Source organism: the organism of the source record quoted next, unplaced genomic scaffold (assembly GCF_019419815.1).
Source record: "Pyrus x bretschneideri cultivar Hongxiangsu unplaced genomic scaffold, Pyrus_bretschneideri_v1 Contig11, whole genome shotgun sequence".
NCBI lineage: Eukaryota > Viridiplantae > Streptophyta > Magnoliopsida > Rosales > Rosaceae > Pyrus > Pyrus x bretschneideri.
This window is the reverse complement of record NW_025999402.1, coordinates 2,115,502-2,132,731: the sequence shown is the minus strand read 5'-3', so window position 1 is coordinate 2,132,731 and position 17,230 is coordinate 2,115,502. Positions and strand designations below refer to the sequence as shown.

The window sequence follows — 17,230 nt, the reverse complement described above, 5'->3', positions numbered from 1 at the left end:
GTGGCTTCTTGCTTGGTTCATTTTTTTAGCTAGGTTGCAAGTGGTCCGTAGAAATGACCAAATTCTTTGAAAAATTGAAATCCCAAAAGGTACATACTAGTAAAAACATGACCTGTAATCGGAGTTTGTTCTTACCCCCGAAACATGAAATGGGAGCGCCAAGTGGAACTATCTAAATCAATTACGCATTCCCGTTTCATGTAAGGTTCTCTCCTCACTCGTTCCCTCAGTAATAGTATTCGAAACCAGAACAAAAATAAAATCGTATTCACTCAAATTCACAGAGAAGGTGCAAAGCTGAGAAATGATCTGAAATTTCGTCACGATTTCGATTTATTTGTTGATCACCTCTGAGATGATACACAATGTACAGTTGATATTGTGGGATTCAGCTAAGCTAGCCCTAAAAAAACCTAATCAATCTGCACAAAACATAATTACCAACCTGTACGAAAAATAGAATTTCTCTTCCACGAAAATCCCAAAATTCCCAAATCCTAAAGCTCCAGAAAACACCTAGTTTTCAAATTCCCACTTCATCAATTGATTCAATTCAAAAGAAAGAAAACTGTGGCCTTTGAATCTTTGCTCACGGAATTAAATAAAACTGTGGTCTTTGAATCTTTGCTCATTGATTCAAGAGTGCCTGGACCGGAGAAGGAAGACACTGAGTTCTTGACCCGGGCACTGATCCGGGTTAATCAGATGAAACGACTCCGAGTCAGCGCTCCCCACCACGTGCTCATAATTCGCCCTCATGTACATCACTTCCTGACCCGACTCCGCCTCCGACCCGAGCGCGAACCCGGCCGGCATTACCCCGGCTCCGACCGTTGTCGACTGCATCATTTTCAGCATCAATTTCACCTTCTCGCTCGCTTTTCTTCTTGCCGCGGACCCGAGTTTGCGGCCGTTGCAGTGAACGGTCCAAATGGGGACAGATCGGAGCGGGCAATCAGCGAGCTGGGGCCGGTCCGACTCGTCGCACTCGAGGGTCACGCGGACGAGCCCGAATCGCATCTCGTTGACTAGCTGGTGGGTCGAGACCGAGAGCTCGAGGAGGAGGGTGGGTTTGGTGGAGAGGCGGTCGTGCTGGATGCACAACCACACGTGGCCGCGGCGGTGGCCGAAGATTGTGCCGATGACCATGGATTTCGAGGGGCGGGTCTGCTGGGGCGGAATCGCCACGCCGTCGTTTTGGGTGGGCGAGGTGGAAGATTGTGAATCTTGGTCCTTGGGGTCTAAGCTTTTGGCGGCGGCGGCGGCGTTGGTGTCGTCCAGGTCGTCGCGCAAGGAGGTGCTGAGGCGTTTCTTGGGGGCGGCGGTGGCGGCGGAGTGGGTGGATTTAGCGGAGGAGGGGGACAAGCAGGGGAGGAGAAATCGACGGAGGGTGTCGATCTTGGTCATGGTTTTTGGGTAATTCGGGTCCGATTTTGGGACTTGGGATTTTATGGTTTCGAATTCCAAATGTTGAAAGGTTGAATCTTCTGGGCTTTAGGAATTTGAGAGGAAGGGGCCTCTGAGAGGTTTTCGAAGTCTGGTGGTGGTGTACGGTTGGTGCAGAGGGAGAGATATATATATACATATATAAATATATACAGAGACTGCGCGGGAAAAGTATGGCAGTGAAAATAGCCGTTGCAAGCGAAGCCTCAGAAACATGACACGTAGCCTAGTCAGCCTTTTGCCTCGTGTAAATAAAGAAAATAAGAAATATGTGAGATCAAATCCAGTTGGCTAGAATACTGTGGAGCTATATAGCACTCAATGTTATAAATGTATAGCTACAAAAGTTAAGGTTTGGACACCTTTCGTTTGTGATTTAGGGTTTAATTTGACAACTTAATCTTCGTCTGATTTCACTATTTACTTTTTTGGATTAATTTTCATTGTTTTAATCGGGTCTCGTAGTTTTTCTTGAATTTTAATTTGTTCTTCATAGTTTCATTAATTCAATCAAGTCTAAGAGTAACAATTAGTTGCAATTTTTTTTTTAATACAAACAACAATAAGAGAGGAAAACATTGAATAAACAAATTATATGTTTTTAATTAACTGAACTACAAACTTAAAAGCAATTAAATAAAATTAATAAAGTAAAAATAAACTCATGGAGTCCCGTAGGCCTCACTCCAAAGGAATGCAAAAGCCCGGGGCTATAGCTAGCACTAGTAGCCTAACACTGGTTGGACCAGGGGGGAACATGGGGCCCTATCTCAATGAAGTGCAGGCTCCATCCTCACGGAGATGAGCTGTTCCTATGGTGGCAGCCTAGGTGGCTACGGCCACTCTGATTTCTAGGACCCCCCTATGGATTTCATACACGCAGACTAATACCGATAGCGGTCCTGAACTTGTTCTCGTGTTTCACTTTAGTCATTCAGTTCAATTTATAATTTGTTGGTACTCCAATTGTGTTACGTGTTTCACATTAGTCATTCTGTCTCACGTCAAACATATTACAGCCACACATTATTCGAATTGGCGCATAAAAAACATCCTAAAGGCTAAGCTTTCGTTTCGTGTCTGGCATTTTGGGAAGAAAACCAACGGCCCTCTTCGTTGTATAGTACAATGTCTGTTGTCTAGAAGACTACAACCCTTTTCCATTGCCTGAGGAGGCACAGTCGGACGGCTTTTCGGAGTGTTGAGCAACGTCGTCATCGTCGGACAGATAATGGCGCGCGAAGAAATGGAAATACACGAAATTTAAGACCCCGAAGGCGGCTATCGTGTAATAGTAGTAATCAAGTCTGTTTTTGTTGAGGTCATTACCTCCCAACCATGATGAATTTCCGTTCAGTCCGCTCAATTTTTTGACCACGTTGATGAGAATGGTGGTTAGGTAGCTTGCAATGGACAAGCTGAGGAAGAAAACCGCCCCGGCGAAAGTCCTCATGCTCTGAGGCCATTGAGTGGTGAGCAGCTCCATCAAGGCAATTGCAGCAAAGGCTTCAACCAGACCCGATAAGGCGAACTGCGGCACGAGCAACGCAACGGTTATTGGTGACTCGAGGGTCCCGTGTGCCAAAGCTGAGTCGCGGCGCTTCATTTCTGTGAGTCCAGCCACTACCATGCAGAGAACTGAGATCACAATACCAATCTTAAACCTCTGCTCCATTGTCAATCTTCCAGTTTCGTTCTTGCCCCGTTTCTGCATTTGAGGAACGTAGATGCTCTCGTAGATGATGATCCATATCGAAAGTGCAATCATCGGTGTTAGGCCCATCCAGGCTGGTGGAATCTGGAATTTGGGGCCAATCGATTTGTTCATTTGAATCGCTTGAAAGATCCCGAATGAACTCATTTGCTGCATGGCTATGAAACAAACAATTCCAGTTATCCAAACAGGCAAAATCCTCACCACAGATTTTAGTTGCTCCACTTGTTGCACACTGCATAATTTCCAACTGTTCTTGGGCTTCCCTTGGCTGTCCAATTCGCTCAGGGTCTACGATCATAGCAGCCTTATCGAAGAACTTGAGTTTGTTGGTACGCGGTACTGTTTCTCTCTCTGACTCTGATCCAACTAGAGGATCATAGTATGACTGCCCTGAAGTTTCTCCAGCATTAGATTTCGAACCACATTTTCTGCAGGTGGCTACTAGAACCTTGATAATGTCGGAAAAGATGCTTCCTTCGGGCTTTACGCGCACGTAAAACCTAGTTCCGAGCAAGAAAATTATAATGGAGAGAGCAAAGCAGCCAGTTGGGACGGCAAAACCCAAAATCCAGCTGACATTCGTCTGAATGTAAACCACGATGGTGAGAGCGATGAGGAGGGCTAGAGTGAACAAGAGGTACCACCAATTGCAAAAGCTATCGAGCTGCGCTCTTCCCTTCTCCGTTGTGGTGTCAAACTGATCAGCTCCAAAGGCAATGTTGCATGGTCTAAGGCCTCCGGATCCAACAACAAGCAACGCGAGACCCAAATACAGGATCGCTATCTGCCAAGTACTCGGCTGTTGGCATTCTGCAGTTTGTGCGATGCAGGCAGACGGAGTTAGTTTATGTATGCCTGCAGTTAAGGTCAGGGTCCCCATTCCCTGTCAAATTGAAACAAGAAGTGTTCGTAGAATCGTTATAAAAATATACACAACGAAAATTCTAGTGAACTAATTTACAGAGTCTTACCAGAAGTGATGCTATCGAGCTGAAAAGAAGAGTATTAAACTTTCCCAAATATTTATCAGCAAGAAAAGCACCAAACAGTGGTGCAATGTTGCATGAGCCAGACCATATATTGAACACATTAGCTGAAACCACATTGTCCAAGTTGTACTTTGTGTGCAGATACACCACCAGATTCGCAATCAAGCTCATGGAAGCCAACTTCTCGAAAGTCTCGTTCCCTTTGGACAAAAAAGGAACACGAATCAAAACACATCGGTACTGGCCTAATCCATCACATTGATAAGAAACCTAAGACCATGAACATACCGAGAATGTATCTGACGGCTCTCCATCCTCCAACCGGACTTTTCTGAGGAAGAGATTGACTCTCTAGCCCTTCAGATGAAGAATGCGCTGCATGCTCCATCGCTTTCCGATGACTTGTTCTCCTCCTCCCTTGTCTTGCTCTGTCGCGTTCTCAATCTTTGTTGCATAGATTGTGGTGGTCTCTGTAAGTTATGGTTTGTTCGACTGACAACTCACACCAACACTTATATGTTGCTGCCTGCGAATCCTGCGGGTAATAAATTTTCTATTTATAACTGATTTGTTCATGAAATAAGGGAAAATGCAGAGACCATGTAATTGATGACTTGTCTTAACGAACTTCTCCAAAAATGGGGGAGTAAACCCGGAACTGCAACACTCACACATAACAAATGAAACCGTACCATGTTATTATTCCCCTCTTGTTTTTCTCTTTTAACTCTAAGCTCAAGTCGTTAACAACAGTTTTATATGTTATACCTTTACCAAGACTCTGCGTTCGATTCTCCCTTCCTCAGTATGTCTTATAAAAATAACGGACTGTCTTCATTTTTTATCTTCAAAATATTGATCTACTTTTAAAGAAATTTTGGCTATGCACTCGCTGAATGTATAATTCACTGTTAATCAAACTTTTATAAGTAGCCAACTCAATCCTCAAGACTTTCAAAATTTTCATCCATTATTCCTTTCATGTTTGTCACTTGGACAACCCGTAAGCCACTTAAGAGGCTATAAACATTTCAAGTCGTGTCTCATCTAAGTGCAGCAAAATGACATTTTTACCCTTTTAAGCGAGTCCACGTGACAAATATGGACAGAATTTTGTTTGAAATGTTGGGGAATCTAACGGTTGAGAGGTGATTGTCTGTTCATAAAGTTGAAAGAGGTAATTGGCTGACATAAAATCTCGTGGTGTAAATCAACCAAAACCTCTTCGTGACTTCGCATCAATCTAGACAAAGCTGCATTTTTCCAGAGTGACCTTCCAACCCATGAACTCCTTTTCTGCGCAGCCTTACGAGCTAATTGAGCGAATACTTGCAGAGAAAGAAAAAGCGACTTTGAGGAAGAACAAATGAAAAGAAGCCAGCATTTTTATTACATCAGGAGCACACCACTCGCAATGCAAGCACTTACATGGTGCCAATTTGAACCATTCATATCCGAATTACCCTGTAAATCCAGCATCTTGTTTATCGATAGAAAAGTACAACACATTCTACTCAGCTTTTTCCAAATTACACAAAAGCATCAAGGATGAAACTACTACGGGATTTAAACTCTTTGGGGGTGACGATTTTGCGCTTGTATAACTGATAAGCAAAAGCCATATCACCAGAAGAGTTGAAATCTGCCCCAGCTAACCTACCCCTCTAAAGCGTATTAGTTACTGCACCCCACTCCATCTAGCCCAGTCTACGAACTGCATTCCCCCATAAACATTGTTTGAAAATCGTACTCCAACAGTAAAAGCCATTGCAACAAGTGGGTTCTGTTTCGCCAAAGGCGATGCCTCTACCAAGCGTTCAAGTCCATTGATGATTTGATAGCGGGTGTTGGAAGAGACAGCAAGGAAAACACCTGGCAGTGGGGGGTGGACAAAAAGAAGACCAAATTATGGAAATGTACTACTCAAGTGACAACGTAAGTAGAGGAAATGCCAACCAGAACCATATGAAATTAAAACATAACGAAACCAAAAATGTTGATAATAGCTCATGGAAGCAAAACTTAAAATCAAAACAGAGCAGTAAACTCGACAATCTAAAACAAATGTAAACAACGAAGAGACGCATACCCCAAAGAGCTGCACTCTTAATTAGAGGTGGAACAGGTATGTCCTCTTCTGACTTCTTTATGCTCCTGACATTAGAAAAATAATTGAGGTCAGCACTTATGCATATTGAAAAAGACTTCTAGTGTTGCATGACCGCAGATAGGCACACATGCACACAATCAGAGTATGTCTAGATAGAAGCGTACCGCTTGGCAGTCATGATCAAGTTTGCAATTCCTTGGCCTATAATACCACATCCAAAGCCTACTGCTCCATACAAAATGCCCTGAAAACAGAGAGGTTAATAAAAAGAATATAATGGACCCAGACGTAGAAAATCATTTGATTATGTATGTGTACATCTTACCTTAAAAAAGTAAGTGGCAATTCTCTGCTTTACAGAATATCTACATCCTGGCCTTTCCGCTTCAAATACACTGCATAAGATCAATTAAGAAACATAATAGATACCCATTATTTTCTAAAGCTGCGAATGAGATTTGACAAGTATGAGTATCATATTACTGTGAAAGGTAAAAAAAATTACGAGTGAATTATAGCTTCAAGTACTATTTTTGGCATGAATTATTCACCTGCTAGGAAGAGCTCCATAAGAATGTTGCAAGCGTCCAAGCAACCCTTTAGATAATGATGGTTTCCCAATACGAGCATAGGGGGCCAACATCCCAACCAAAGCAACATTAACCACCACCCCAACCAAAAGATCTGCAACATACAGCTCAAATTCTGCCCAGAAATCTTTGCCCCTCTTTTGAACTTCCGCAAATGTAGCACAACAAGAATCAATGACTATCTGCATTGTGTTGAATGAATTACTCTCTTGCATATAGAATAAAGAAAAGCAGCAATGGGAAAACCATATCATAGATAATATCAGCCTCAAGCTTATACCAAGCCTTTACAATCTATGATGAACACAAGGATAGCTTATCACAGAATGTGAACCAGGTTTATATATGAGACAAATTATATCCACCAGAATGGAAGATGTATCACACATTAGAGTTGGTACATGAGACAAACTGTATCCATGGGAAGCCAGATTCGAGTACTCACACATTAGAGTTGATAACATCCATGTATTCTTTTTTATGAACAACTGTTGCACTATCTAACATCAATCAGGTAACAAGATGAATAATTTGTGTAAAACTATATGACGACAAGCACAAACCTCCGTTCCAATTTTGAAGAGAAATGATGGATCAGCAAGCATTCGATCACGAAGCATAGAGCATGACCTCATTAAGAAACCTAGAGGCCAGGCTGACCCCTGAAAATTTAAATGTTCAACTATATTAGGAGAAAGAAATACTAGTACTCAAGACGTTAATACACAATTACTGAATAGGAATTTAGCACAGCTATACCTGCAAATCCAGATATCTAAGGAGAAGCACTTTGCGAATTCCCACGCTCTTGGCAGCCTCAATCATATCAGAGGGAAGACTAGCCCCTCGAGCCTCAGTCACTTTCATAATCTCTTCAAATTTCATAATTGGCCCAAACTCTTCTTCTTCTTTATCACCCCCATCACCGTCACCACCACCACCACCTCCTCCTCCACCTCTACCGTTCGTATATTTACCATTACCACCACTACCATCAATCATATCCTTATCACTACCACCACTCTCGGTTTTTGATCCACACTCATTCTCCGAAATCCTCATTTCCTTTTCTACAATAACATCCCCTTCCTCATTCGAAACAGCTATTGTGCCTAACTCGGATTGTGATTCAGCTCGAGCCTCGGACATAGACATGACCGTAAATTTCCGGTCTTTCTTCACCGAAAACGAATTCAGCCTATCTCTAAAGCTACTATTCCTATAGAGCACTGGACAAGCAACCTCCTTTGCATCATTCCTAAACCTTAGTCCATAAGAAATCAAATTCTGGCTCCACATCTTCCCCCGAACGACCTCGTTCCGCAAAGTTGCAACATTCGATATCCCAAAGCTCAAAGAACAAGCCGCCATATATGCCTTTCGAGATCTCAAAAATGTCTAAGTCGATAATGCACTCCCAGAGAAGTCGACGAATTATTACGCAATTGCCACAAACACAAAATCTATGGAATCAAATCAAACAAATTCAATTTATACTCATACAGAGATACACACATATATATAATCGAAGGTGATTAAAACCACAAATCTAAAGAAAATGAAGCACCAATCAGTGAGAAGTTCGTACCTTTAAAGTCTGAGGCAAGAGGTGATTGCACGGAGAAAACGAAGCAAAGTGAGAGGGAAAGTGGGTGGAAGGTAAAATTGATGTTTGGCTGCCGAGAAAGTTGAGGGTTTGAGGATTCGATTCCGAAAGCGATAGCTGGGATTTGGTAGGTGGTTGAGTGAGTGAGTGAGTGAGGGAGTGAGGGAAGCGGAAACTCGAAAGAGAGACGACGTGTTTTTTGGGCTCCTTTTATCCTTTCCTGGTGGAGGCGTTCTGCGCCGTGGTATATTCGTTGGTTTTCCTTTGTTGGGGTTTCATTTTTTCCGCACGTGGGAAATATACGAGAATCTAGGGTTTGAATTGAACACACCACTTGGGTTGCGTTTGATACCGGGAAATGAATTCAACAAAAATGAGAAGGGACATGTTCATTGTCTAAATTACATAGTAATAGAATATTTTTTGTCAACTAAAATAGGGTGAAAGATCATTTAGTCTTTTATCACAATAACAAAAATTAAGGGCAGTAATGTAATTTTACTCTTTTTTGCTTAAGACCTACTCCAACTATTGGAGTAAAACTCAAATTTTAGGTTCTAAACTTATCCCAAAGTGCTCCAATCATTGGGGCAAATATGAGTTAAAACCTAAAACTCATTTCTGGGCCAAATTTAGCCCAGAATTCCCCCTTGGGTTAGCGGGGCCGACCCACCATATATGTGTATTTTTTTTTTTATTTATAAATTCATTGAATCCAACAGCTCAAATCTAATTTGATCAAATCCAACATTAAAAGAAAATATCTAACTGTCTAAATTTAAATCCAACAGCTAAAGTAATTAAAAAAAAATTTATGTGTTTCGTATTCTTTTGTACTGTTCCGCGAGTTTCATGGTGCTGGTTTAGTGATTTTTTTAATATTTATTGGAATCTAAATATTTTTAGATTAAAATGTCCATAAAATTAAATTAGGATAGTCAACATAATTTTTTTTAAAGTTACTTTAAGAAAACAATTATCATAAATTTATTCTTTAATAATCTCGGGCTAACAAATTAACCTAGAAGGGTTGGAGAAGAAAAATTGTTTCTAGGTTAAAAATTTTAGGTTTTAACCCATAGGTTGGAGATAATATAAGCCTCACTACAGATGATTTTAACACCTCTGATTTAAAAAAAAAAATTAAAAAAATTAAAAAATAAACCTCTCTCACTCTCTCCCTATTCATCACTCATTCAATTTAAAAAACAAAAATAAAAAACTTTGCACACACTTTGTGTGTGGGCATGTACTAGTTTATAAGAAATAAATTTGTAAGAAGTGAGTATTATTTATATTTATTTCATATAATGTATTTATTGGCAACTAAAAAATATATAAGAAAAGGTAAATGAATGACGAATAAGAGTTGATGAATGATGGTGGGGAGACGTGGAAGAAATGTACACAAAATTAAAACTAAATACTCAAAAGTTAAAATTATTTTAAGTTTTTTTTCACTTTCAAGATTTTGTTCACATTTATTCTTCCTTATTTCGTCCCCTCCCTCCCTTGACATTTCTTCATCCTTCCCCTTTACCTCATATACTCTTATCTCATCCCAAGTAGAAAAGTAAAAACAAAAAACAAAATGATTATCGAACGGGCACTAAGGGAAAAGAGCAACTTACATGGAACATGTTTACTATTGCATGCTATCCTGATCCAATAAGACAATGCTATAAATTTTTTGGATGAGACGCCACGATGGTATGAATTTGTTCCATATAAGTCTTTCTCCTAAAACAAGAACATTGTTTATCATGTATTTCATTCATTCTAATAACGACTCATGATTTCTCAAACTCCAAGCAAGCAAACATGTATAACTTGCACATGTAATCTCCTCTCACAAATCTCCTATTATGTATTATAAATTTGGATGTCTGGTAGCTATGGGTAACGTACCAAATGATATAGTTGATATTCTACTTTGCACTAATATAAACGGTAAGAAAAGTTTCAAACTAGGATCTCTTAGGGAGCACATTCGCTCTAGCTTATCAGGCAGCAGCATCCACAGCACTTGGAGGGACTTTGTCCTCCACATTCTCACCAGTTCAACCAAAAAATAACAACAAACTACTTTGGCGATGCAGCTTTAATTCCTTAACGATCATAGTATAGTTGTTTAACACTGTCATAGTGTTCTCGTGATTCAGAAAGAATGAGAAGTTTGTGGACGTCCATGGCAGGTTCTAGAAAATTCTTCTTGCCTTGAGGTTTACTATATTACAACGTGTAGTGAAAGTAAACTTATTACACAAGAAACAGTAGCGGCAACAGGTAAAACTTAACCCTGAAACGAAATCTAACAAGCTTAAAATCCAGTGGAGAAAATTCCGTTGAGTGAAACCAAGAAGTCACTTTCTTTCTCAACTGTCAAGGAGCTCCCCTGCCTTAAGCTTTGCAGCCTTGGTGACACCGCTTGGCTCCAACCAACCACGGCTGAAAACAGTGAAAGAATGAGAAGTTAGATGAGAAATTCCATGGCGGTTTTTGGAAAATGCTTTAGGGCAGCTGGAGATGGTTTTGTGCAATCTGGACTACAAGGTTGCCTTCTTGCCATGAAAATTAAATTCTGCAGGGTTCATGTCTTTACTTTTTTTGGATTGCCATGCAGAATGTTCTTCATCAATTATGCAAGAAAAGTCAATTTATTACATCAAATATTTTGCTTCGAGACCGAACGGCAATTATTTCAAGTTAAATGGTTCTTTTATTTCATGACTCATTCGTCACGATTGCCGGCTGTCTATTTAAAAATGGGAGGGAAGGAATAATTGACATTTTTCTTTCTTTCTAAACTCAGTTTATTCAAGTAGCAGATTGGAATCCTAATTGTTTCGAAAATGATGCTTTGCACAATATGTATAGTAAAACATGCACAAATCCGAGACGTCGTTGGTTTTTCTTTTGGGTTAGGCAGTAGCCACGGCAGTATGTGTGCCCCTTGCAACCAAGTTCAATTCCTCTTTTTCATAGATTAGAGTAGTTCCGAGTAATTCAAACTATCGCTTGTAATAAAAGAGTTAGAAATGAAATAGCAGTACTTATTTTTACAAAAGATGCAGTTAAAGTAGAATTTTAGAGAAGCAATTTTTTACATAATCATCTCTCTAACGCTTAAATTGCAATTACTCGTTGTGTGGAGAAGCAACAGCAGATTCACCTTCACATGCAACAGCAGTTTCACCTTCACATGAAACAGAAGATTCACCTTCACATGCAACATCAGATTCAACTTCACATGCAACAGCAGATTCACCTTCAAACGCAACAGAAGATTCACCTTCACATTCTAGTAAAAACTATAGTACTGAATCCATGGTTGGTCTTTTGCTCATCTTCGTCCACATAGGAAATTGATGAAATTGAGGTTCCACCATAAAATCAATTGGTAATATAGGGAGTAGCCCAAGATCATATAAGCACATAGCAAACCTTGTCCCTCACCGATGTGGGACAACTCTTAACACGCCCCCGCATATGTGGTGATTTTCAAGCCTACATGTGGACAACAACTGAGTGACGTGGAGCGCGTGTGGCCGTTGGGCTTCACACATGAACAACCTTACTATGATACCATGAAGAAATTGAGGTTCCACCATAAAACCAATTGGCTATATGGGGAGTAGCCCAAGATCATATAAGCACATAGCAAACCTTGTCCCTCATTGATGTGGGACAACTTTCAACATAAATCCCAATCTCAACGATCTTTGCTGCTTGGATCCTATTGAACTGCCCTTGCAGCCAAGGGCGGATCGACATAGGGACCTGGGAGGTCCCAGGACCCGTCAATGATTCTAAGTCGTTATTATAAATTTTCCGGGGACCCCTTGTACTCGAGTATGAGGTCTGTGCAGGTTGTAGGTTGCAGGTTGCAGTGGCTGTCTTCTTCTCAAAGAAGATGACCGCGCACAGAGAAGAAAGAAAATAGGGACCCTTCCTGCCTCTCTCCTCCTTGCTTCTGCCATGGTCTCATTCGTCGGTGCCACCCACTTCTCCTCTAACCTTTCTCTGTTGTCTGGCAGGGGTAGTACATAAGTCCAAATTTCCCCAAATTATTTCAACCATCTTAGTAATTTTTCTTATGGGTGAAATTTCCTTCATAAGGTTAGTAAGATGGATATGATCTGTCATGGGTTGGTGAAATTTGGGGGTGGAGCTGCTATGGCTTCAGGAGAATGGGGAAGGAGGCTGTTGGTGGAGGTATGGCTGCTTTGTTCTTAGTGGGAGAGAAGGTGGATGTTTGGAAACTAGTAAAAGAGAAAAATGGTGTGTTTGGTTAGAAAGATAGTGGGAGTTTGGAGAGAGTTTTATTTGACCGGTGTTTTAAATTTAGCGGTTCATATTAGATAATCAATAACTTAGGTACTCCCTAGTAACTTATGAAACCTCGTAATAGACGCTTGAATTATGATTTTATAATTTGTAATATTGTTTTGCATATAGTTTTTGAATGAAATGTATTATATTTAAATTTTCAATGTTATTTTTTTCTATAAATTTTTTGACCTTTATAATTAGGACCCCGAGTTTAAAATCCTGAATCCGCCACTGCTTGTAGCCTTCGATTCATCATATCCTCGATCCATAGATCTTTCACAGATTGAATTTTTCGCTTCGCTACCCTCACAAACCTTGTCAGCTCCGGTTCTTGATCATCGGTGTCCTCAACTGCCCAACTTGGAAGGCGAATGCCCTTCATTATCTTTAGAATTACCACCCCATAACTATAAACATCCACTTTTGCAGTGATCAGAAGGTTCAGAGCCTACTAGGGAGCCATATGCCCTTTTGTTCCTCGAATTTGAGAAACCATTCTGTTCAGGTTGCCTCTCTGGGTTAACTTTGCTAGCCCGAAATCTATGAGATTCAATGACTCATTCGTCACGATTGCCGGCTGCCTATTTAAAAACGGGAGGGAAGGAATAATTGACATTTTTCTTTCTTTCTAAACTCAATTTATTCAAGTAGCAGATTGCAATCTTAATTGTTTCAAAAATGATGCTTTGCATAATATGTATAGTAAAACATGCACAAATCCGAGACATCGTTGATTTTTCTTTTAGGTTAAGCAGTAGCCACGGCAGTATGTCTGCCCCTTGCAACCGAGTTCAATTCCTCTTTCTCATAGATTAGAGTAGTTCCGAGTAATTTGAACTATCGCTTGTAATAAAAGAGTTAGAAATGTAATAGCACTACTTATTTTTACAAAAGATGCAGTTAACGTGGACTTTTAGAGATGCAATTTTTTACATATTCATCTCTCTAAAGCTTAAATTGCAATTACTCGTTGTGTGGAGAAGCAACAGCAGATTCACCTCACTACTAAGCATAACTGCTTGGGCGAAGAAAGGACATATGTCGCGCAAAGGCAAATACGGTTGCCGAAAACATTGGGTGGTGAAGAAGACATCATGCGAACTCTGCCGCTCAAAGCTCGTGACTTCAGACATTACGTGACGGAGGAAAGTGCTTCGTTGCACGAATTGAATGTTGCACGATGGATCAAGTGATCGTTGCGCAAAACTAAGAGCGACAAATGATTGTTCATTGCGCATGATACTCCGAGCGACGAAACTTGGGTTCGAACCCTAGACCCTTGCGCGACAGACATAAGGCCGTCGCAATCAGATTTTAAAATTAATTTTTTTAAATAATTTTTATTTATTTTTTCCTTTTAAATTTTGATAATATTGTTTTATGTATAAATTAATTTAATGAAATTAAAAACAGAAAATGTAAAGAAGAATATTGAATTAAAAAATTATTGAAAATGTACATACAACGGAAAGAAATATTTTGAAATTTGAAAACAATTTCAAAAAAAAAAAAAAAAAAAAACTAGAATATGTAGTCTTCTTCGTCATAATCGTCTGCTGGTGTTGTTGCTGCTGCGTTAGGGGGGCTGGGAGGTCATTGCTGGAGGTGGTTTAACGCCAGGGAACCGAATGCTAGAAATTTGAAGGGTGAGACAAATTTGGTTCATCAAATTGCTTTGGGCCACAAGTTGAGACTGCTGGACGACAATCTGCTCATTAAGGTCTGTCACTTTAGACGTCAGCGATTCAACCTCTTATGTTCTCTGCCTGGAGGATGAGGCAAACGGGTCCCGAAGGCGGGCTTTCCCAAGCCCCCAGTGAACATTCCCATGCCAACGACCGAGGGTCTGATCGAGTGTGTCCGTCATGATCTGAAAACCAGCATCCTCAGGAGGAAACACCTCCTCGATCGGGGTCTTTGGGGGAAGCTAGGAAGCCACCTCCTCCAGAACAATCTGGGCCTTCTCCACCATGGTGGACTAGAAAAATAAAATAAAATAATTAGTTTTAATATACATGTAATTAATATTAATGCTAATTGAATATTAAAAAATTGGAATAACTTACATGAAGCTGCTCCGTCAGCTCATCCCTAGGCCAAACGTACACCTCCTTGAACATGTCAATCTCAAGAAACTTAAACCCCCCTGAAAAAAAAAATTATTATCACATAGATAACCAATTGTGTAATAGAGAGTAAAAATAATGGAAACTTAAAATAACTATACTGTTACCTTACGTTGCTCCTCCAACCTATAAAAGAAGCATTGTGAGCCGGAGCGGTGAAAAAGTTTCTTCTTCGACCGATTGATCGAGTTTACCTTCACTTTTTTTTTTGTTGAATTAAAAAAACGTGTTAGTTTAAATATTTAAAACAAATTATGAAAAAATTAACATGTTATGTAAAAATATAAAATTTTTGATTAAATATTATTGAAATATATATATTATACTTGGAGGAATTTTTTGTCTTGAAAATGGCCGTAGGGCCACTCCCACTCATCCTGACGGTCCACCAATAGGGCACCCAACTACTAGAGTGACCTCCGGACCGTCAAATTTCTCATAATGCTTGTGGAGGTCACTCTTTCATTGAGTAAACCTACCAGCGCAAAGGTCGTTGATGTACTAGTTTTGATTGGCATCGAGGTTCGTGATCTCATAGTGACGCTGCAAAACTCAACAAATAAATAGTAGTTAAAATTTATAATAATTTGTATATTTTAACTAAATTTAGTATTTGAGGTTGAAAGTACTTATCGATAATTCATGAAGAACGGCTCCCTTGACTTCAGGTGAGACAGCTTTCCATGACTCCCACAGGAGGGGGCAATGATTCCTGATAACCGAGACAACGTTGATGGCCAATGCACTATGCTACTCCTTTGTTGCAGCCGCACGATGTTGAGGATCCCACATAATGGTGATCTTCTCGGTAGTGATGCAAGTGGTCTGTGGCGCCTTTCAGAAGTCTGCATGGGCCTTTAGCTTTTTTTTTTTTTTTTTTTTTTTTTTTTTTTTTTTTTTGAATACCAAATAAACAAAGTAAACATTAGATGAATTCTATTTTCTACCGAAAATTCAGCAAAACCTCCCTTAAAACTATAACATTTCCTAAAACCTGCAGACAATATAACAACAAAACAACACATCCACCCAACAATTGAAACAGTTTATACAAACTGGGGACTTTAAAACAAAATTTACAACTTGTATCAAGTGTTTTCACTTCTAATTGCCATTGGTCGTGAATCAGTGAAGAAACTACACATTGGATTGCACATGTAATTATGTAAGTTGAGAACAATATCGATGTGAGTAGTCTCACCTCTTTGAAATTTTAACACACCATATTCGTAACTTGAAAAATATACTAAAGACTTTCACTAATGAGAAAATAAAAGAATAAGAAAGATAACATTTTAAGAGTGTAACCAAAGAATTTATCAACCAACTTTTTCTAAAGAAGATTGGGGATCTTCTTTTTTCATCCACCAACATATTTCAGTATCCTCCTTGACATTATGTTGTAACTAATGACTTTTTATGAACCTACCCGAAAAACCAATTAATTTAAAAGTTTGATTTTCACAACAACCAAAAAAAGGTTCGAAATTTCGATTATACTATGAGAAAGATGCATTACTTGTCGAGAACCCCTCTCCATGGACAAAGGAAGCCTCACTAGACTGCTCAGCCTTCTCAGAACTCCGGGGCAGTCGATGAGTCCGCTGGGCGCTTAGTATAGGATGCGTCATCGAAGAAGTCGATGACGCATGAGCCGTAGACACTGTTGGCCCCAAAAGAGTGACCAGATGGACACCCGTCATGGCCATATCAGGTGGGGTGGTGGCAGCAGCACTACCTACTGGAGAAGGTGTCTGACTGACCCTACTAGCTGCCCGACGGTTTGAAATTAAGTTCGACATCTACAAAAATAATTAATAAAGAAGTTACATTCCATTACTTTAATCTGGTTGGAATATACTAAAAAATATCCTAACTTTGAAGCAAAAATAAGATATATCTTTAATTTCATTAATACCATTAAAGAAGGAATCGAATTATCAAATTCAAGGACAAGGAAGCATGCAGTCAATAAACCTTGTATTGAAAAATAGTTTGCAAGGCAATGCAACTTGCAAGGAATCGATGAATGATGGAAGAGGGCAAACATGTACTTATTCTAGCTGAAGGTAAGGATGACTACATGTGTGTGTGTGTGTGTGTGTGTGTGTGTGTGTGTGTACTTATGTATCATATTCATGACTTGGACAAAGGGAGAGGCGGACAACCCACATCTCCACATATGAATAAAGTTTTATTCAGCAGTTGTAGACAAAGTTCGAAAAAGAAAAAACAATCATGAATTTTTTATACGATTGCAGTCTATACATACTTGATCATGTAAATCACTCAAAATTTGATATCTCATAGCAAG

General features: G+C 39.8%; 2 protein-coding genes and 1 pseudogene across 2 annotated transcripts; all 3 read right to left on the bottom strand.

The window, feature by feature from the left end:
• Nucleotides 1-320: 320 nt before the first annotated feature.
• LOC103967320 (protein MIZU-KUSSEI 1-like) lies at nucleotides 321-1,742 on the bottom strand. Its single transcript, XM_048572449.1, has one exon. It carries the CDS (start codon nucleotides 1,405-1,407, stop codon nucleotides 637-639), a length of 771 nt encoding a protein of 256 aa, XP_048428406.1. The 5' UTR covers nucleotides 1,408-1,742; the 3' UTR covers nucleotides 321-636.
• An 851-nt stretch (nucleotides 1,743-2,593) lies between these two features.
• Nucleotides 2,594-4,540, bottom strand: LOC103967360 (annotated as a pseudogene).
• Nucleotides 4,541-5,519: 979 nt separating this feature from the next.
• LOC103967322 (protein RETICULATA, chloroplastic) lies at nucleotides 5,520-8,691 on the bottom strand. The gene is made up of 8 exons (XM_009380589.3): nucleotides 8,441-8,691; nucleotides 7,612-8,315; nucleotides 7,416-7,514; nucleotides 6,814-7,034; nucleotides 6,588-6,657; nucleotides 6,427-6,506; nucleotides 6,242-6,306; nucleotides 5,520-6,024 (listed from the first exon to the last, which is right to left on the bottom strand). Exons 2-8 carry the CDS (start codon nucleotides 8,221-8,223, stop codon nucleotides 5,831-5,833), a joined length of 1,341 nt encoding a protein of 446 aa, XP_009378864.2. The 5' UTR covers nucleotides 8,224-8,315; nucleotides 8,441-8,691; the 3' UTR covers nucleotides 5,520-5,830.
• Nucleotides 8,692-17,230: the final 8,539 nt, after the last annotated feature.